At 44.4% G+C, this 21342-nt stretch overlaps 2 protein-coding genes across 2 annotated transcripts in view; one reads left to right on the top strand and one right to left on the bottom strand.

Annotated features, from left to right (window-relative positions):
* NRAP (nebulin related anchoring protein) overlaps nt 1-1588 on the top strand; it is a 49572-nt gene extending 47984 nt beyond the window's left edge. The window contains exon 42 of the mRNA XM_084526248.1: nt 621-1588. Within this exon, the coding sequence (XP_084382374.1) occupies nt 621-719 (99 nt within the window). The 3' untranslated portion in view covers nt 720-1588. The remainder of the gene's footprint in view (nt 1-620) is intronic.
* HABP2 (hyaluronan binding protein 2) lies at nt 105-20788 on the bottom strand. The gene is made up of 14 exons (XM_084526249.1): nt 20650-20788; nt 13567-13600; nt 9616-9747; nt 8508-8618; nt 7918-8034; nt 7487-7606; nt 6693-6864; nt 6172-6266; nt 5792-6038; nt 4707-4849; nt 4230-4364; nt 2701-2846; nt 1595-1783; nt 105-680 (listed from the first exon to the last, which is right to left on the bottom strand). The coding sequence occupies exons 1-13, from the start codon at nt 20716-20718 to the stop codon at nt 1607-1609; spliced, it is 1698 nt and encodes a 565-aa protein (XP_084382375.1). The 5' UTR covers nt 20719-20788; the 3' UTR covers nt 105-680; nt 1595-1606.
* Between the last annotated feature and the right edge of the window lie 554 nt (nt 20789-21342).

Here is a 21342-nt window from a genome sequence, read left to right as displayed (position 1 = left end):
CTCCCAGCCTGCAATTTCCCAGCATAATAGAACAAAAGTCCATACAGGGATCTTGTAACCCCTGCAGTTAGGAAGCATTAGGTTACAGTAAAAGAGAAGCTCTGCACTTTAAATACTTGTTTCATTTAAGTTTTAACTTTGGCAACAAGTCAAACAATAAGCCAACACAAAAGAAACAGGACATACCCATGACTTACATCCCCATCTGAGAAGCTACTCAGGAAATAAATTATAACTATGGTTGAGCAATGCAGGCAGTGGGGACTGCAGGCAGTGTCATCTTAAGCCCTATGAGTGGTAATGATCTGATGGTCCCAGGGAAATCTACAGGTGTGCAATTCACTTGGAACTTGCTAGATTACTCGCTATTTAAGGCTCAATTTAGAAGTTAGGCCTTGAGCACATTCTGTCCTTGGATATGTGTGTCATTTAACTTACATGAATGGGTCAGGTATTCGCTTTTCCATGGCAGAGATGTCCTCAGTTCAGAGCAGTAATTCAGATTTTGTCCAGTTGTTTCTGGTAATTTTTAATTTGTAAATATATTTACAGAATAATAGTTAAAGCTTTCTCCTGTCTATTGGCTGTTCTCACAATTTAGTTGTCTGATCTTATTACAGGACCAACTGGGGGCAGAAGGATCTCAGCAGGTCACAGTCAATCCTGATGCTTCAGAAATTCTGCAAGTCAAGAGAAGGAAAATGCAACTGTACAAGTAAACAGAAACATGACACGATACAAATAGATTTTCATCTTATCCTGCAAATCTTGTAGCTTTTCCATTTTTTCTGGAAAGCACAATAGATGGCATCTAAGATTTTTTTTGTTGTTGTTTTAAAAAGCAAGCTAGACATTGCAATTTATAATTGATCTTTCTAATTTTTGCATGGATACTTTGTGATTTATCATTGTATGAATTACAGAGGCTGGTATTTATTTAAAGCTGTAAATGAAATTAATACTAGATGACTGGCAGGCTCAGCTTTGTACTACAGATGAATGAACCAGATTGGTAGAATATAAAATCATTTTTATTGGAACCAGATTTGTCAGACTTATTCATACTTCTAACCTTTGGAGTTTTTCACATTACTATTGGTACCATTGACCTAAGAGAATACAAAAGCATGATTTTGGTGGCTTAACAGATGAACAAGACAAGGGCCAGTGGAAGCAAAGTTATTGACTAACCAATGGCCTGTCATTTAGCAAACAGAGAATTTGTTCTTGAGCAACAGGATGTATTCGGATCACTTCAGTTATTCAATCTATTTCAAATCTTTCAAAACAAAATATCAAGATTAGCTCATTAGAAACTAGGAGAGGTTGCTATAGATAGATTAGGTAGCTGCTTAGAGAAGGTTGTAAACCCTGGAATTCAGATGAGAGAGATTACTATTTAAAGGAATTGAATCTTTGCTTGCAGATCTCTACTTTTTATATCCCGATTTAATACCAATCCCATTTTCCAAATTTCTATATATGGTTACAGAATCATTGGACAAAAAATGTATAATTCTACTTGTAAAACTTGCAAAAAAATCAATAATTATCCAATAGATTTAGATACATTTTTTTCAACAGGATTTAATACCTTTTGCCATTCCTACTGAAATGATCTTGACTCTGACCGAATTTTGGATTTAATCCAACTGAGAAATGTTGGCACTTGAGTATAAACTCCTGGCTTGTTTTTTAATCCACACTGATCACCCCAGCTCACAATGCCATACACATAGTAGGAGCCGTTTTCTACACAAGTTAGAGGGCCTCCAGAGTCTCCCTAATAAGAAAAAGCATACAAAATTAGTTCAAAATGTGAAGCAAAACATTGACCACTATAAGAATTCCCTTCTCTCATCAAAAGACCTTGAAACTGGAATGATGTATCAGCAGGTGCTGCTCAGTTCCTGAGTAGGCTTGCAGTTCTGGATCCAGGTAATACAACACTAGACTTTTTTGGACGTAAATTTCTGTTTAAGTCTGTGACATATATCTGACAAAGTCAAATGAAATTTCCCAGGCATGAAAGTACCGGGCATTCAGAATTTGAACCCAGAAAGACAAAGATGCGATACTTAGCATAAAAGAACACACTTGATCTTGAACACACGATCTTCCCCACACCATCATCCCTTTACCACTGATCCCCTCAGATAACAATAACAAAAATAATTATTCTGAGCTGGTTGGCAGTTTTCAGTTTTTGTTTTCAGTGATTTCTATGGCTAAGTATCCTTGCGGTGCTAGTTTTCACCTCAGGAACCATTGTTCAATCTCCTCCCCAGATTTACAACAGTATAAATATGAACTGACTTCATGTTTGCCCTAGCTGACTTGCCCAGTAAGTATTAGCTCTGATAGTGAAGATCAGATTAGAACTGTTCCTCATGGTAGTGGCTGTAATAGAATTGAGAGGAAAAAAAAGGCAAATTTTCAAGTTATTAAGACAAAATGCCTCAGAAGCCAAACTTCCCAGGCTAGTCTCTAGATCCCATAGATCTGCCTGTGGCTGACAGTGAAGACATTAGCTCTAGGGGCATATGTCTCAGACTGTACTGAAGAAAGATGATGGCTGTTGAAATAATACACTGATGGGAGAAACAGATACATATTCAGTACCCTGCCAAAGCTATTACTCTGCACAGCCTGACTATTTACACGAAAAATTAGTGTTCAAATACAGAAAAAGCAACAGACCTGACAAGAATCAGCTCTGGGTCTCCGAAGATTTCCTGCACAAAACATGCTTTCATCCAGTAGCTGATCATATGCGCTAGGCGCATTGCATTGCTTCTGTGAAATCAGCTTGACATTGGCATCTAGCAGCTGATGGGATATATCATCTGCAGGATGTACACCAAAAAAAAAAGAGTCACCTTCCTCCCAGTCCTGTTACATGTTGACTTTGTTCAAAATACGAGCTTGCTTGCCATTTCTATGGGAAAGGGTAAGAACAGGGAAGGGTGCATAGTCTAGCCTGGGAAGAAAAGAAGCATGTCTGCATTGATAAGGGTTAGAGTTTGAGCCTGGAGGCTTCACTCAGGACACTGAGCTGTTGCCTGAACAAAAGCGAAGTCAGGTATTCAGCATTTGGCTCAGATCAGCTCTACACCTGTCAGAGGTATCCTGCTTTTCAAAGGTGCTGGTGGTCTGCAGCTCCCACTGGTCCCAGCGGGACTTAGAGCTGCTCAGCACTTCTCAGACTAGTGCCATTAGATGTTGTAACACATAGACTAATGAAACAGATGAAAACTGAAAGTCATGCAATATTTAAAGGCAATGATTAATTACAGGGAATCTAAAGACATAACTTGACATCTAAAGGCAATAGCCAAAGTTTCAAAGCACTACATCTGTAGATAATTAAAGGTGGTTTATAAGTTTGGTTCTGCCTGAGATTCAGGAAATATTCTATTTCTGCAGTGATTTCCTGAAATGCTAATAATAGCTCTGCTCAAAGAAGGAGCCATCTAGTTTGAGCACATACAGGATACTTGATATTCTTTCTAGGGAAAAAATAATAATAAAATTCCCCCTTCACTTTTTAAGAGAGACTTTTTATTTGGAACTTTTAAAAAATGTCCATTAAATTCTGTTGGTGCATTCTGATCAAATGTACGTGCTTGTCTCTTGTGCACTTCAATGAGAGTTACATCAGAAGGGAGAATTTGGTCCTGTGTATCATATCAGGCTGTATCAGTCACAAAGCACTAGGACACCTACTGCAGCCTCAGTGACACATCTTCCTTCTGCTGCTTTACAGCAACACATCAATCAGAACATGAGAAAATGCATTTTTCAGAAAATTGGCATTATCTTTTATTTAAGCATAGTAATTTCTCCCCTCAGGATTTACTATGGGCAAGAAAGGTTTTGGATAGAGCTGGTTCAACTTGAAAAGCCTTAGTGTTTTTTTTTTTTTATATTATTTTCCAGCACATCTGAAGATCCAGATGCTGCTTCTAAAAAGCTTTATCTGACCCAATGGGCTGGAAAACCATGTGAAAGTTCCAGCCTGTCTTAGTCTTGTCTTGAAACTCACAAAGTATACAATAGTCTTTCTCAATACCTTCGTACTTCTATAGCTGGCTCCAGATGAAACCATGCTATGGTGTCTCAGGTGGCAAGCAAAAAAACAAACCAAGCCAAACAAAAATAAAGGGGCGGGGGAGATTTTTTTCAGAACTCTCTGAAAAAACGCAGCCAGCCCTCACGGGCTCACGTACCTGTCTCCGTTGCGCCCCATCCTGAAATGAAGCAGTCAGTCCCAACGGGAAAGTAGAAGTTAGGCAGACACACTGTTTTCACATACTTTGATTCCACGGCACAGTGACCATCAACTGGCTTCAACTTCAGTAATGCTGGAGACAAGATAAAAGTATTTGTAACTTGTATTTTGATTTTAATCCTTAGCTATCATTATCAGTCTGTGCCACAACCCCATGGCACAGGGGCTTGTGCTGACATACAGTTCACACTACATGCTGGATCTGTCCTTATTTTTTTTAGTCCCCACACACAGGGATTTGCCCCTGCCCAACACAATTCACATCCCAAAGTTTCACATGGGTATAATCCATAATTTGACCTAATAATTTACAAAATACATTCTAGGAGTGGAATTTTATACTGACTTCAGTTGTAGAGAGGCACTTCAGGTAACTGATTTTAGAGTTGAGACATATTTAATAAAAGGATCTTACCAATATCGTTGTATGGGACATCGCCCTTCTCTCTGTATTTGTGATGTACGATGATCTTCTCCACATCAAATATTTGCTCTTGATGTTCCCTCTTCCTGAGGTCTTGCTTTCCAAGGACCACTTGGTGTTTTTCTGCTAGCTCTCTGCAAAAAAGAGTAAAGTAAATAACATTAGCTATTGTGGTGGTGCAGACGTTACAGACCTTGTATATCAGTGGTGAAAACCTGAAGCTGTAGTATCTGGAAGTCAAGACATTGCTTCCTGTCGTAGAGCATGACCAGAAGATTAAGATTGTTATAACGGGACTTGGTCAAGAAAATTCTAGCGTTGGACAATACGTGTGCTCTTAACTTGTTGCAGTCATTAAATAAAATGAGCTAAAGCTGCATGAACATACTTTTTAATTTTTTATTATTGCTTTTTAATTTAATATTTTTCTTCTTTTTATTTTGGGGCAGACTAGCAGTGTACAAATAGTCTATTTCCATGGCTGTGATGTTGAGTAGTAGCTCAGAGCCACGGGATTACAATCCTTTGCCATTGTCTAAGCATACTTAAAATCATCTGTGCTGGAATGATCTCTGGAGTGTAATTTACCAGTTTCCAAGGCTAGTGGCTTCCAACCTCTTAAAAAAAATGCTCAAGGAAATGTCATTTTCTGAGCTAGCTGACACATAAACAATTGGAAGGACAAAGCATGTTTGTGTTCTTCTGGAGATCTTAACTATGATGCCATTTGTGATGTTGATCATGGTATCCCAATATTCCCTGAGGTTTTCATGGATCCCTTCTTTCAAATATTGTAAAACCTTTTCATAATCCTCCTGTTTTCCTCTCATACACTTATTTTGGCTCATTTTAGATGAGTGAGGTGTAAGTTTAATTTGTAATTCCAGTAAACACCATTTTTTCATATATATTTATATATATTTCATGTGCATGTTCTTTCTTTTTGTATGTTTTCCTTTCAGCTTGATTCCCAGAAATAATTTGGATTGTAAATCATTAGAATTCCAAGCTATAACTGCCATCCTATTTTTTTTTTCTTTATGTTTATCTACCCTAGGCATAGGACAAGCACCTACATAAGGCAGTGTCCAGCAGTAAGAACCCAGCATGATTTAATTAGCACTCCACCACAGATATGTCTGCTGCCTCTTGTAGTCTTTCTCTGCAGAGACACCATCCAGGGATGTTTGCCAGCTGTAGTCTTAACTCCAGCATAGATCCTCTTGAGTGCCCTCTGACCTTCTGGTTGTCCACATGTTTTGAATCCTGAATTTGTTTCGCTTGGGTCTTCTAGGCTGTCTGTGGTCCATTGGCTCTCCTGAGCTGTGTTGGAAGAGGCAGAAGATGGGTAATCCAGAGATAATATCACACAGGAGGAGTTAAGCAACAGGTGGTGACCTGCTCATCCAGACACCTACACACTGCCAAACAACTCACTTCTAATTCGTTACTCTACCTGTTCCTGAGCAGGGTGAAATGTCACAGAAGTCCCACTCCACTTTGCCATTTTTTGTGATGTAGCACCAGGGTTTTTGATCCTCATCAGGATTCCTGAAGGGAACAGCTGAGCATCAGCCAGAGTGGGGAAATCTCCACAAAACTGTGCAAAGGAGCTAAGGATGCTTAAGGGAGTGGCCTCATGCTCCCGTAAGAGAGCCAGGCTTTGAGAGCTACTCTTTCATAAGATTTGACAAAGAAGATACTTAAGAAAAGAGAGTGCCGCTTCTGCCATTTTACTGTCCCCTTATCTATCTTATTCCTGTAAAAAACAAGGGAAATTGAGAGCTGCTTCTGGAAGCCTCACTTCAGTGCAGTGACTTAGGGAAGGCAGCCCTAACATCCTCGTGTTTTATAAACAGGTACTGTCTAGAAATATATGAGATTTTAACATCCTCAGTTTGCCAAATTCCTGGGAGCGGTTTGTACTCAGGGATCCCTTTGATACTGGCCTCTACAGCTGCTTCTTCAAAATATTACCTGCAGAAGTTATGTTCTCCGATGCCGTAAGAGTCAGCATCCTCCATAAATGCATTAATAGGGTAGTCCAAGAGCAAATGGGAATTCCAGTGCAGGCAGGTCTTGCCATTCTCGGCTTGGTTCACTCTTCCTCTGTACCCAAGGGAGTCCTCTTCATAACAGTCATCCAATCCTGTAAGAAGACAACGTTGATATGAAAAAGTCTTTATAAAAAGTTGTTCCTTGCCTGAAGTGGCTCCTCTTTCTTCCCTTGCTTGCTTTACGTTAACTTGATGGGGGATTAGAAGGACCCACTGAGTCACATAGCGATACCTCTTGTCCTAGACAGGCCAGAAACAAGAGTTATATCCCAGCATCTGTCCAGGCTTGACTGACTTCAAACACCTGAAACCTTGTTGCATGGCAAGGACCACCCAACCATGTATCAGTGGCTGTCCTCAGCCTGGGGAGGCACAGACAACCGACTGTGAACCTTCCATACCTCATCTTTCTGGTGTTTAAGGAAAACCCGATGTTCCTTCCCCACGGGTCACATAGAAGCCTTGGAGAGCACGTGCTCACTCATGTTCTACCAGTGAGAGCCTGCTGAAGCACAGCTCAGAAAACATCAGTATGGGAATAGCTTTGATCCCCTTGGCTGATGGAGGCCGCAGAGCTCAGCCTGTTCCCCTGACACCTTCCTCAAGGAGGCTGGTGGTCAGGCTCTTGGTGAGGAAGGCCTTGGTCAGCTTGGCTGCAGGGTGAAGGTGGCCCATGGAGGGTTAGCCCCAGCCTCCCCAGGGACCGTGACGTACCGATCTCACAGAACCTCCCTCTGAATGGCTCAGGGCACTCGCAGGTGAACTTTGATCTGATTTTGTGCCGTATGCAGGTCCCTCCATTCTTGCATGGGTTTGGCCTGCATTGTGAAGATGCTGTCAAGGTGGAAAACAGAGAATGCCTTGTGACTCTTCCGGATGCTCCACAGGCACTCACACACCCCCATGAAAATCCAGGAAAGCCCCTGTTTAGCCTCAAATCGAAGTTCTTATCAGCTCTTGCAAAATGCCTATCACCATGGGGCATTTTGCTAGTGACTGAACCACCATGCTGTACACATGGTGAGAACCATCCCATCTCCCTGCAGCCATCTCAGCCTGGGCAGCTCTGAAACGCCTCCCAGTCCCACCACCATCCACACAGCACCCCACAAAGTGGGAGCCCCTTCTGCTGGGGCTGTGCTCACCGCGGTGGCAGTCCGGTAACTTGTAGGGATGACTGCAGCTGCACTGAGAGTAAGGTGGGGTTAGCGTAACAAGGCAGTCTCCTCTGACGCAGCTGTTCTCCACACACATGTCCTTCACTGCGTGAAACAGATAAACACTTTGCTTCAACACATTTGTGCACACAGAGCTGTGCCCCTGCAGGGTGGTGGGAAGCCGTGCTTTCTCCTGACACCCCAGGAGCTGGTCACCCGGCTGTCACACCATACTACATAGCAGCGTGGATTGGGATTTTCCTTCTTGTTCAAGCACCTACAGCAAAAAAAGCTGCAAGACCAATGAGCAGCTCACCAGTGTCCACGTTGGGTGGGAGGGGACAGAGGTGCACTTTCTGCACACCAGAAGATTGTTACTGATAACTGCTTTAGACAGACTTGGGTTTGGACCATGAGCTAAGTGCAAGACATATTGATGTGACTGCAGCGGGCTGCTAAAACCCTCACCTCAGTGAACAGTGGGTTTATAAAGCTCCGGTGCTTGCTTCTATTGACAGAGCCATGGCAGTAACATCAGCTGTGAGAACAAGGAGCGTCAGCCAGCAAGGAGTGATTACCTTTCTCGCAGGTAGTCCCAGTGTATGGCTTGGGGCAGATGCAGCTGAAGCTGCTTCCTCTCTTCTCACATTGCCCGTTGTTCTTGCAGGGATCAGAGGAGCACGGGTCGGCTAGGGTAAGAACGGAGGGGTTTTAGTTTGCCTTTCAGCTTCTCTACCTCCTCACCTGTTTGTTTCCACCTCCCCCCCCCCCCCCTTTTTTTTTTAATGGTACTGCAGGCTGGGCACAGCATCCAGTGTAACACACACCACGCTTATGCATCGGGTTCAGCAGCCACAGAAGCAGCTACAAATTGCTGCAGAGCTTACTGTAAGCTCTAAGAGCTCATGGCTTTGGGTCTGGAGCTCCCAAGCTCCCTTTACAAGCCTGTGGTGGAGCAGATCTGCCTCTGCAGCAGTGAGAGCAGCAGATATGTTCAGGACCAGAGCTGGCCCTGGGCATCTGCCTCTGTGTGCTTAGTGCAGTGGTGTCTGGATCTGGCATCGCCCTGGCTGCAGCATGGCACTTGAACTCCCCTGGAAAAGCTGTCCATTGCTGTTATGCTATGTAATACTCCCAGGGTATAAATACCACTGTGCTGGAGCAGCCAGTGTTGGGGTGAGCAGGGCCAGCCTCGTGCCAGCTCTGCTTCCCTTGTACCAGGGGATGAGAAGGGACATTGCAGGCAGCCTTCTGCCTCCCCTCTTGTGTTCCCTGAGCAGTCCACAGGACCCTTTCCTTCTCTCCTGAAGTTTGGCAAAATAGAAATAGGAAAAAAATAATAAAAGGAAACCTGCTCTACATTTGGTTCCCAGCATAAATACAGAACATATATCCCATGAAAACAGCAATTACGTCTTGCAGTGTCTATAGACAAATAAGCCTGTGTTTTTTTGTAGTAGCAATCAGAAATGTTCTGCCTGATCAGAATCCATTCTGTGAAACCCAGAGATAAAACACAGGCTCCTTACAAGAGAAACACAAAGGAGAACACAGCAAACAATCCTCCTAACTCATCCCTTTGATGCAAGCGTTTCACCAGCAGGCTGGCAGCCAAGGCCTGCCACACTCTGTGAGCGCAGGACTGGGATTTCACCCATCCTTGCCCCCCTGCCCACCCCGGAGCACCTTGCTGGGGTTCGCTGTAGCCAAAGAACTCCTCGAACCAGTCGGGGTCCTCCGAGGTCTGCGTCTGCTGGAAGAGGTCCTCCTCGGCCTGCGTGTTGTCGTCGTAGTACTCGTAGTCATCAGCAGCCTCGTCTGTGGGGAGGAGAAGGGAATGGACGCATGGAGGAGTTACAGCTGCTACAAGGCCACCTCTGTGTGTGGCTGTCCCCAGCCATGGCCTTGCCACCGCTGCTGGAGGTGCTGGCTCCTGCCAGGATGCTCAGGGTGTGGGGACACAGGAGCTTTGCCCTTTGGTGGCGGGGGGCCCTGCAGGCACGGATATGAGGCACGGGTGGCTGCCACCCGTAGTGGTTGAGGCCGTGCGAGCAGAAGAGGTTTCCTTTGTCTCACTGCTTTGATCCCCAGCACCTCAGCTGCTGGCAGGGGGAGAGCAGCGAGTTTCTGAGCCCACAGAGCCCCTCTGAGGATAAAATGTCCCCGCGATGCCATGGGACATGTGGCACAGAGCATCCCCCGGCGCTTCGCCAGCCTGTGTTCGGGGTGGCTGAATTGCGTGGGCATGCAGAAGCCCCGCTGGTGTGTCGGAGACGAGCTATGGTAATGAGCACTGCTAAACTGCGAGCAGAGATTTTAAAAAGCTCTCCCCTAGGGCCGGACTGATGGCCCCACGGATAATGTTCTGCCTTGAACTGATTATCGACTACATTATCTTAGTTTTCTCTCCTCATTCATTCTCTTGCAGCCTTTATCTTTATTCTTTCTTTGCTTCTGAAAAAAAAAATCCACTTTTGTACAATGGGTGTTTTATATTTCATATTAAAATAGAACCGTCTTTTTTTTGTCTTTTTTTTTTTTTCCTTCCTACATGCCAACTCTCATTTCTCACCAAAAAAAAAAAAAAAAAAAAAAAAGAGAGGAAAGTTTCACCTCATTTATTGCTATGTCAAGTCAAGACTCCTTTTCCTCAGCTCATTATTTCCACAGGAGCTAAGTCTCGACAGTGTGCAAGTGTTGCAGAAGTGTGTGCCGTGCTGAGGAACAGAAGGATCTCGCTGGAAGATAAGGACATTGTCTACGGTGAACAAAATTAAATTTAATGTGATGTAGTTAAGAAAGGAAAACAAAAAGAGGGTTTTGCCTGAAATGCAGCCTGCGAGCTCACTTTGTCTGAGGGGAGATTTTGCAGGCGGACTTGAGTTGGAGGGAATATTGTGAAGGAGCCTGATTTTGTTTCCCTGTTTATTTTCAAAATCTTAGCAGGGAGTGTTGGCTTTTTGTTCCACAGGTGCTTTAAGGAACTATTCAGAGAGACAGGGTAGCCTTTTTTCTATAAAAGACATACCTGGTAAAAGTTGTGAAGGATGAACAGGGGAGTTACAGCTGCTCAGAGCATGCTGCAGACATGCCCAGCATGCTTTACAGGGGCGAGAGAGGACTTTGCTGAGCTAGTAGCTGAAAAAACAAGTGCTCCCGACAAGCACAAATAGTGAAGCTATTTTAGAAACATCTACTGACTACTCAGTGTAAGGATGGTGTCAAGAAATGATGATAGTGTCACTTCATTTTGTTACATTAGTGTCAGTCCTTAGTGGTGGATCAATCATTTATTAAGCATCAGAAAAGAAAGAACAGAAACCCCTGACTTGGGTACATCAAACTGAAAGATGTCTTCCTGTTTATCATTGCTTCAACACTAAATAACTATTTGGCTTCCACGTCGCTTACTTAAGAAGTGTTTCCATTCCATTTTTTAAATTATTCATAACAAGCCATAGGTTTAGTAAAGCAAAAATAACACTATTATTATTATTTTTTTTTAATCTGAGCACATAATTAATGCAGCCTGATACTCTGGTTGATTTAAACATATTATTAAATCAGAGTGCTCATTCTTTATAAGTGCTGGAAAACCTTAACATGCTTAAAAAAGCAGTGATCTGACATTTGTCACTGAAATGTGACTATTACATGAAATTAAATTAGACATCCTGCATGCAAATTTTCAAAGAATAACTTTCCTCTGTGTAGTACAAAAAAAATCCCCCCATAATTGATAGGCAGAGATTGACTTTTAAAGCTTCAAATCAGCTTTGAGGTCTGGGTGATCTTTTAAACTGCTCAAGCTTTCATCTGCACTTTTTCACGTCGCCAAGAGCTGTCAATCAAGTAATGGATTTCTGATCAATATCCTCTTGTTCATTAGCTTACATGGACTCTCTCTTGCGGGGAGAACAGATATCCCAATGCCGGCAGTCACACTGTTTTCAAAACCTTGCCTGGATCAAGTCATGACTAATGTTCCGAGCGGAAAGTGATGCATTAGGATGCCATCGAGTGACCTGAATGGCAAGGTAACTTTGTTGGACTGCAGTTGTCGAGATGAGTGATGTGCAAAGTTAAAGCCTATTGCCAACACAGAAAGCGCCCGGCATTTATTCAAGCTCTCTGAACCTCCAGGGATAGACTGAAATCTGCCCTAATTTAAGGAGGATGAGTTTTCCTGCCACATCTCTAAATACTTTTTGTCTGCAGGTCTGTGAATAATGTAAAGTTATTTTTATGAGGCTGAAATCCTGATGGTATTTCAAAAAACAATAAGTCTCCCATTTACTCCTGCACAGACCTCTTGGTATTTCCTCCCTTCCACATGGGTTTTGGCTGGGAGCATCTGCAGCTTCAGAAAGAAATTGCAGAAGGGATAGGAGCAGCTAACAGCCAAGCCCTCACTCCTTCCATACAATTTGGGGCTGTTACACAAGAGCAGTTTTGCAGCACTTACCCTTTGGAGGGCATTGTCTGCTGATGGCTGCTGAAGGAGTACGAGTACTTGCAGAAGCTAAGCACTGATCTGGGAAGGTGTTTGCCACACGCCTCCTATGAGGAGAGCAACACTGGTCTGGGGAAGGAACCAGTGCTGCATGGGTACAGGGCAGCTGGACTCGCAGGCTGGACCAAAATGCCAGCAGAATGAAGAGGCATGTAGTTGCACAAGGAGTGCATAGCGAGAGGCACACTTTTTTTTTTTTTTTTTTTTTGATGGGAAAAATAATTTAATAGTTTACTAGTAAATTAATTTACTCATAATTAGTTTAATAATTTATAAGATCAGATACAAGAGCCACTAAATTCAAGAAAAAAAATGAATGGGACTTGCCCACAAGATTACTAAACTTAGCAATAAAACCACAATCCTCTCATAGATTAAACAGGCTGCAAAAGCAGGTACAAGTCCTCACAAGTTATCTACAGCCCCCACCCCTCTAAGATTCATCACAGCATTTCTCTTACCCATATCATAACATTACATCACTTTCAATGATTTTTTTACTCACAGGAGCTATTGAATATTTTCTGAACCTGCTTGCATAAGTTCCAGAATAAGTCCCACAGTTAGTTGCGTGCAGCAAGGGAAAGCTATCCATCCTTTATCTGACCTTCAGTTTTCATGCACAGCTGGCACTGAGCTGCACCAGACTCTTCCCTTACCCTCCTGTGTGCTCTGCAGCCCAGCACCACGACCTCTGCTCTGTGGCCCACGTGCTAGACCCAGCTCATCAGCAGGTCCCCAAACCTGCATCAAGCACATGAGGCCCACGGAGCAGCAGAGAACTCCTGGCTTTGAACAGCACAGCAAGCTGCTGGTGCCCTCTTGGTATCCCCCATTACCATTGCTGCAGCCACGCTTTGTGCCCCATTGTACCAGGACCCACTGCAGAGATGTTTTCTGCACCAACAGAGCACATGGGAAGGCCTGGAAGTGCTGACTGTGTTACTTGTCCAGAGCCCAACAGACCTTCTCAGGATCTCCAGCCTTATTTTAACTATTACAAAGCCATGCATAAAGTTAAAAAAAACTCAGTGCTAGGCACCAGCCAAGGATCTTGATAGAACAGGTTGCCAACAGTGAGGCCTGCATGCAGAGCTTCAGTGGAAGAAATCAAATCTGCTTACCATTCAGAAAGTCAGCCAGGAAGAACCAGGAGGTCTGCAGGGGATAAAGAAGAGCAGAGTCAGTTTCTGAAAACAAAAACCAGCTTGGAGCACAGTTACAGCACAACTTGTGGCAGATTTCTCTTTGCCCCAGTGCTGGACATCCAGATAAGCTCATTACCCACTTCAGGGTCACCCAGGCTGCATTTTTAAGGTCTCTTTTCACAGATCATCAAAATGGCCCCAAAACCTATGCTTCTCCCAACAACCTGGGGGGAGCTCCAGCTTTTCTGACCATCTAGCACAATTTGCAGCATGCTTATGAAAAACTTGTCCCAAACAAGTTAATTGCCTTTATTTATTAAGTGGCCACACACCGAGCATTTACCTAATGGCACCACAGCCAGGTGCCAGAGTAAAGGGCTGTGAGATGCTGGGCAGGATAGAGCAGAGAGCAACCCAGATGTGGGGAGCCAGCCCTCCAAGCTGGAAGGTGATCAGCAGCCTTTGGACAGAGGAGAACATTTCTGGTGCTTCCTGCAAGGAAATGCCATGCGTTCACCCTCTGACACAGGGCTCCAGCCTTTCCTATTTGGCTTGTGATCAAGGGCAAACAACAAAAGGGAGCAGAAGGAGAAGGAAAACAACACTCAGCCTTTGAAGACTGAGTGAGGCAGAAAGGAAATGTACTGCTGCCACATCAGGACTCGTCCCCTCTTGCTGTAAGTCACAGCTGCAGATGGGCTACCTGGCTGCGACGAGAGCACATACTAACAGCGGGTGTGAAGGAGGAGATCTGGAGCTGCACTGCTTCATCCTGCACGTGATTTGTCAGAAGAAAACACATTTCCAGACAATTTAACATGTATACTGAAGACTGTATAGACACACAGTTATTACACACACCTATGTATTGCTACAGATGTAATCAATTATAAAAACACACTTCTTACTTGGGCATTATATTAAGCATTCTGTACAGAAGAGAGACACTCTCAGCTAACACCAGACTGTGGCTAGGAATGAATAAGCAGCCGTGAATAAGAACCTGCCCCCAATAACCCAGAACAGCCCCCACCTGTGGCTGCCACCTGGAGCTCACACCTGAGTGTCCCCCTACAGCTGGAGGCAGGGAGCTGCTCCCTGGGTGCCTGCACCTCAGTGCCCTCCTCAGCACTGCCCCTTCCTGCCCTGAGCTTAATGGTCTTGGAGAGAGTTTCAGGGCAGCAGCTTTTGTCTTTAAGGAGGTTGCTAAAATTTCCCTGCACGCAGGGCAGCCATTTGCCCTGCATGGGAAGGGCAAAGAGTGCCAGCCCGAGCTGTGTGAGGTGTGGAGGTGATGGCATTGTGCTCTTCTGTGCCTCAGTTTCCCCCAGCTGCAGAGCACAGTTGGGAGTCTCCCAGTGTCCAAGGGAAAGACTGAAATACCAAGAACAGAAGAAATAAGGGATCCTGAGCATGTCACTATACCAGTTGTCCTGGCTACCCTTCCAACCCTTCCCCCATGGGCAGAGCTACTCGTAAGAGAGCAGGCTCCCTAAACCTCTTGCAATGACCTGGTGCCCTGGAAAATGTCCAGGTTTCCCTCAGTGCAGACAGTGCCCTGTGCTCTAGGGTGGCTGAGCCCTAGATTTGGGTTCCCAGCTTTGGATGAAGGCCGCTGTCCGCTGCCACAACACAAATGTTTGGAACAAATGTTCCTGGAGCACCCAACACAGAGCGTGCCACCTTACAAGTCCAGGAGATCAGCCTGATCTTTATCACAAACCTGGTGGGTCATTTTATCCCTTTTCCCTTCACGTGCCTGATATAGATTTGTAGGGGACAAAGCCCCAGGCAGACCTGGCCTTCTGAGGTCCACCAGACCACACTGCTTCAGACTCATTTCCACCTCCGCTAGCCAGCACAGGGCCAAATTCAATCTTTTGGCTCCCTGCATGAAGCTTTCCATGGCGTTACATGGCAGAAGCTGGAGAAGCACCCATCTCCATCCCTCCTGTGTGGGCTTGCCCCTTCCTGGGCATGGAAACTTGTCCCACTGGCATGTGGGACGTGGGATGGGGGACGTGGGATGAGGGAGGTGGGATGCGGGAGATGCGATAGGGGATGTGGGGTGTGATAAGGGGATGTGGGATGTGGGATGCTGCAGGAAGGGGGCCCAGGAGGGGCTGCAGGCAGGCAGGGCAGCACGGCGATGTGGCCGGGCCCTTCGCCCGCTGTGCCGTATTGCTCACGGCCAGCAGAGGAGGATCTTGTCCTTCCGACGAGGTGCAATACTGCGCCCAGCCGGGAGCAGGATGCAAACAAAAGGAGGAGAAGGAGGGGGGGGGGAGAGAAAAGAAACGAGACTGTGGGGCTTGTTTCACCAAACAGTCTCCTTTCTGCAGCCCGACACTGATACTTTGTGCGTTCTCTCAAGAGGGAATAAAATCGCTGGATCCTGCTCGCGGCGGGTCCGCAGGGACGGGGGATGAAGCTGGAAGAACTGGCGGAGAGCAATTTTAAATTTTATGACTTTAGGCTCGTAAAAAAAAAAAAAAAGAAAAAAAAAAAAAGAAACCCTGCAAAAACAAAATCCAGGAGAGACATTTTATGTGGGTACTGGCTCGTTGCTGAGTGTGGAGCCGATTACATTTATAGGGCTCCTAAAAAAAAAAAAAAAAAAAAAAAAGGTGGAAAAATGGCTGAAATTCAAAATTTAATTTCACCTGACTTTTGTTGTCATTATCATTGTCATAGTTAGGACTTCACTAAAGCTTCATTTCTCCACAGAACCACCAAACTTTGCTAATTAGGCTTTGCGCAAAGGTTAAACACTGCAGACATAGGATACTCTCCATTTTTCTATTTCAATCCCTCAAGAAAGGAAGACTATTGAAATATAATAGATTTCAAACAGCAGTGCCAGAACCAGGAGCTTTCTTGGTCTGAGGACAGAATCCTGCAGCTCCAACTCTGACAAAAATGTCCAGTTAATCTCTGGCAATTCTTTCCGAATAAAGCTGGGAAGATTTGACCCTAAATTCAAGGGAAATTATTTACAGCTGCCAAGGGCATTCTGCAGTGAACTGTTGATTGTGTCTCGGGTACATTTGCTACCCCTTATTACAATCAAAATGAATAATTAAAACACAAATGCAGGTGGAGAAACAGGCAGCACAAAGGCGACAACCCAGGGTTAGGCTGTGGATTTGCATGTGTGCAAACCAGAAGTAATTCCAGAGCAAATAATGTACTTATTTGAGCTGGTGTGGCAGACTAGCAGAGGGACAAAACCTGCCCCTGTACACGCACATAATTCCCAACAAAAGCTCTACAGGAGTTCGAAAATTCAGCTACCTTGCTATGAATTGGCCTGCATGCTTAATTGCACCGCTTCGTGGCAATTCTCCTGCAACTTGCCACGGAGCGGCCTCCACAGCAGCAGCACAAACGTCGCCCCTCTCCCCTGCGCCGGCACGGCTCTGCAGCCGAGGAGGCGGTGGCACGGGGCTGCACAGGAGGACGAGGACGGCTATTTGATCAACTTCCATCCACAACTGACATCCGGCACGAAGGAGCCACGAGGGCAGGCACAACTACTGCCTTTTCCACGTGAACCCCTTGATCCTGCTGACAGCTCTCAGTGGGAACCTTTGTCTGGGCTGTTCGCCAAAGGAGGAGGGAATCAACGGTTCTGATGCTCTTACAATCGGCCAGATTTTTGCCTGCAACCATCTTGGATAGTGACAGTCTTTGAACTTCAAGGGAAAGTGGCTTTTCCAGCAATGACATTATATTTCTCAGCCAAGGCGATGGCTGAAGCATAATGAAAGCAGGACACATTATCATCTGGAGCACACATGCAGCACATGTTGTATTTTTAGCCTGGGAAACCGTTCCCTTAAAGGATTCCACCAAAACCTCTGAGCTCTTCACCTCTCTACTAGCAAGCCTTCTCCTGCCTCCTGCTGAACTGCAGCATTTGCCTCAGAGTAGGTGTCACGCTCCTTATTGACCTGTCCTGGGACACCCAGGGAAGTTCACATGCAATGTCTTTATTTCCCTGATTATTCGGTTGCGAACCTTTCCTGGGGCAGCACCTGACACAGTAACCATTGGGACCCAGCACAAGAGCAGCTGCACGGCCCTCGCAGGTGCTGCAGCAACCGGCCCACTTCTCCGCACAGGCGCGACCTGCTCCTGCTTTCCAAGAGATCAAAGTTTCCAAGTTAATCTTTGCACTGAGGGAGAGGGCTTGCTAGCAGCTGGCTGGTTTTAAAGTTGCTCATTCGTGGACGAGGTGTGCGTGGGCTCCCCGGTGGAAAACAGAGCCAGCATCGGATGCCAGAGCAAGGAGAAGCTCTAAGAGCTGTTCCAAGGGGGCTGCACGAGCCAGAAATGTCGCACTGACGCATGCGCCGTGTTATCAAACGCTTTGGCAGCCGGTGCCAGGATCGCAGGTTATGCTGCTAGACTTAAAGCTTATGCAAAGTCATTAAGTCCCTTTAGTTCCAGGGGATATCAACCTGCATGCTTCAGGGCATAAGCTGATTGCCTTGGGGGGCCAGGGAGGCGTGCGTCCCTCCCGGAGCGTGCAGTGCACAATTAGCTGGGGGCGCTCCCAGGGCTTCCTCGCTTTTTGCTGCATCAGGAAAATTTAGGCGAGCGCTGCAGAAGGGCATTGCACCTGATGGGGTGCAAATGGAGAGGGGATTGTCAGCTCTCACTCCTCTCTGCAGTGGTTTGGTCATGGTGCAAGGGAGCATAAGGCCCTCAGAGGAGAGGTGCAGCGATGGGGAGAGGGTGAGGGGAGTAGAAATGGGAGTTTGCTACAGGGATGGATCCATGAGTGGGTAGAAACAGCACCATAAGAAGATGTCAGAGAGACACTTGGGGTCTTTTCACCCTAAAATATGGTTTTCCAAGCACTGGAGACATAGAAAGCACTGTGCTGCTGATAACAGTTTCACATGAGTTGTGGGCCAGCTAAAAGATAGGCAGTGATGAAAATTTTCTTTGCAGTTATTAATATATTAGAATTAATCTTAATCTTAACTTTAATCTTTCCCATTCTGTTACTATGTGCACTCAGTTATTGACCTGGACATGGCTGGTGACTTCAAAACCTCCATCACTACTAAGCAGGCATCAATTTTCCAAAGTTCCAAAATATTCAGTGAATGACCACTTCTGTCGCTCCAAGTCCTGCCCTTCCCAACAAAAACTGGGAAGACCTGTCACATCTCAAGGCAATATTTTATACAGTTGCATCATAAATGTTAAAGTAAAGGAGCAAGTTTTGCTTTTGCTTGCATTCGTGATGCATTTTCATGCGTCATGGAAATACTTTGGATTCATGGAGATGAAATCAGTTTCTCTTCAGAATATGAAAGACCAAATGGACATTGTCGCCTTACATCCCTCCTCCAAACCCTCTGGATCCATAAATATCCCAGCTCTTTTCTGTCCTATTTTAACCAACTTCATATGAGCTACTGTCTAAATCTGTATTAGACTTCTGTACTACACCAATAACACTTATTAATAGGAGTGTTACAATAGGAGTGTTACTTATAAAAACTCCTAAAACCATATTTGAATAAAAATGAGAATGGTGAAAAGAGATAATATGGGAAAGAAGGACAGAAACAGGAATGGGAGGGGGGATCCACAATTCGATCAATGTGCAAACTCTTTTACTTTTTCATTCAAAGTATTTTAGTGTAAATTCTTCTTTGGAACAAATCATTAAGGCAAAATGTCCTCTCAAAACATGTTTGTCATGCAATGGTCACGTCACAGAGACTCATTCCCCTCTTTTTTTTTTTTTTTTTTTCTGGGATTCATGCCAAGTGCTAAGCCAGAAAACCTTGTTATATTAATTATGAAGAAAAAACATGTTTTATTAAAAACTAGCCTGCTGAATATTCTGTCGTGCTGCTTTTCAGTGACAGCAGAATTGCTTTTGCATTTTAGCAATGTTAATGAATTTTCAGGACTGGGGGAGACATGCACTGCATTTTCCACAGCAATATGTAGACCAGAGTCAGAAAAGGCTTGTCAAAGCAAATGAATTAATCTAACACTTAGAGCTAGTCAGGAAAATCCGTGCAAGGCTTCACGTTGTCGAAGACTGCACCTACACCTGCCTTGCTGAGTGTGAATTAACAAACCAATTCATCGTGGGCTAGTTTATATCAGACTGGGTTCCCACAATACCTGAGGACTGACACTGAGCTGCTCTAGAACTGATCCTCCCATAAGCTGTCATGTGTCAGTGGATCAAGTATGCCACATCCACCGCTGCCAGTGGATGGATAGTCCTGATGATACACTAATTAATAAAAACCCTAGCGTGTTGCAAAAATAACGGCTTATAAACTCACCAAGCTCTTCAAAAGGATTCATCACCTATTAAAGCCCCTCGCTACATATTTTTCCCAAAGGACTCAATTTAAACAAGTCAACATCTAAAATTTTGAAATTAGTTTCAGTAAATACGAAATCATCATACATAGGAATTGGCATTATAAAGTGGGAGTTTGAGGGTACCTGGAAGTCTTTCATGAGGAAATCTACTTGATTGCGGTGCTTGGAGAAACAAAAGAATTGTTTTTTTTTTTTTTTTTTTTTTTTTTTTTTTAAAGTAGCTTGCAACTTTTCTTTGGTACAATCCATTCTTTCGTTCTCCTCTAAAAATAAGCTGAAGAGACTGGGTGTAATACCTCCAGCTCTGCCCATGCAGGGCTCTGCCTTGCTTTGCCAGATGTTTTGTTTTTAACACACCTCCAGAGTTAAGAGCAATGACCACTCAGCCTTCTGAAATGTATGGTTGGGATAAATTTTACCTTCAACCAAAGAGCTTGCAAAACCTCCTAGCCTGAGCACAGTTCAAGCCCGAGCTTTTCAACCTGTGAGCCCATCCTCATGGCAGCCGTGGTGGCTGCATTAGTACATGAGGCACCGCACCATGAGCACCTGTGCTCAGCCCAGAACCATCCCCATGCCCTACCTGGAGACAAGGTGGGTGGGCAGTCCCTGCTCCTTACCCTCTCCAGCTGCCCAGGAAGGGTTCAGCAAGCTACAGGGCTGGCATGCAGCAAGAAATAAAAACATACTTACGCACAAATGTGTGTTCCCTAGAAGAAGGATCAGTGGGAGAACCTGAAGGGACAAAACGCCATTAACCATCCTTGCGCTGCTCTATTTGTCCTGGAATTAGTTTTTTCTTGTTGCCTATGTTTTTTCAGATGAGGCACAATCATTTGAGGATGAGCTAATTCAGCACAAATAATTAACTGTGCTTCAAATATTGTTTAATGTTCAACAGATTGCCCTGATCAAATAAGTGCATCCTGTCCAGATAATCACCGCATTGGCTGCTGGTAAATGTTTCAAACCAGTAATTATCAAACCTGGAAACAGTATAAACTAATGGCAAAAGAAAGTATTTTGCTTGTATTAGAAATATTTTTATTTTGTTACTATGATTTTAAATAGGTAGGAGTCAGAGTTATTTCTCTCCCCTCCACCTGAAAAAATAGTGAGATCCAGTTAAAATTATAAGATTTTTAGAAACATGAAAACATGCTTTTTATTATTTTCTAGGTTTCAAACATCAAGGCTCATGCTCTCAAGCATTTTTTCCACAGATGTGAGAACTTGAGATCCATTTTTTGATAAAAACTGAAATTCTCGAGTAACTCCCAGTGTCTAGAAGCTGAAACATTTACAATTGTGGCAACTGAGGAAATCACAATACAAGAACAAACAACCCCCTATTACAGAAATGCCAACCTTTTTTTTTTTTTTAAC

This window comes from Aythya ferina, assembly GCF_964211825.1.
Source record: "Aythya ferina genome assembly, chromosome: 7".
NCBI classification, from domain to species: Eukaryota; Metazoa; Chordata; class Aves; order Anseriformes; family Anatidae; genus Aythya; species Aythya ferina.
The sequence above is the reverse complement of the archived record's forward strand: the minus strand, read 5'-3'. Positions and strand labels throughout refer to the sequence as shown.

Coding starts and splice junctions, on each gene's coding strand:
- HABP2 (XM_084526249.1), bottom strand. CDS start 20,718: ATGGTTAATGGCGTTTTGTCCCTTCAGGTTCTCCCACTGATCCTTCTT. Junction 13,601..20,649: donor TAGGGAACACACATTTGTGC/GTAAGTATGTTT, acceptor TATCCCCTGCAG/ACCTCCTGGTTCTTCCTGGC. Junction 8,035..8,507: donor TGGGACTACCTGCGAGAAAG/GTAATCACTCCT, acceptor TGTTTCACGCAG/TGAAGGACATGTGTGTGGAG.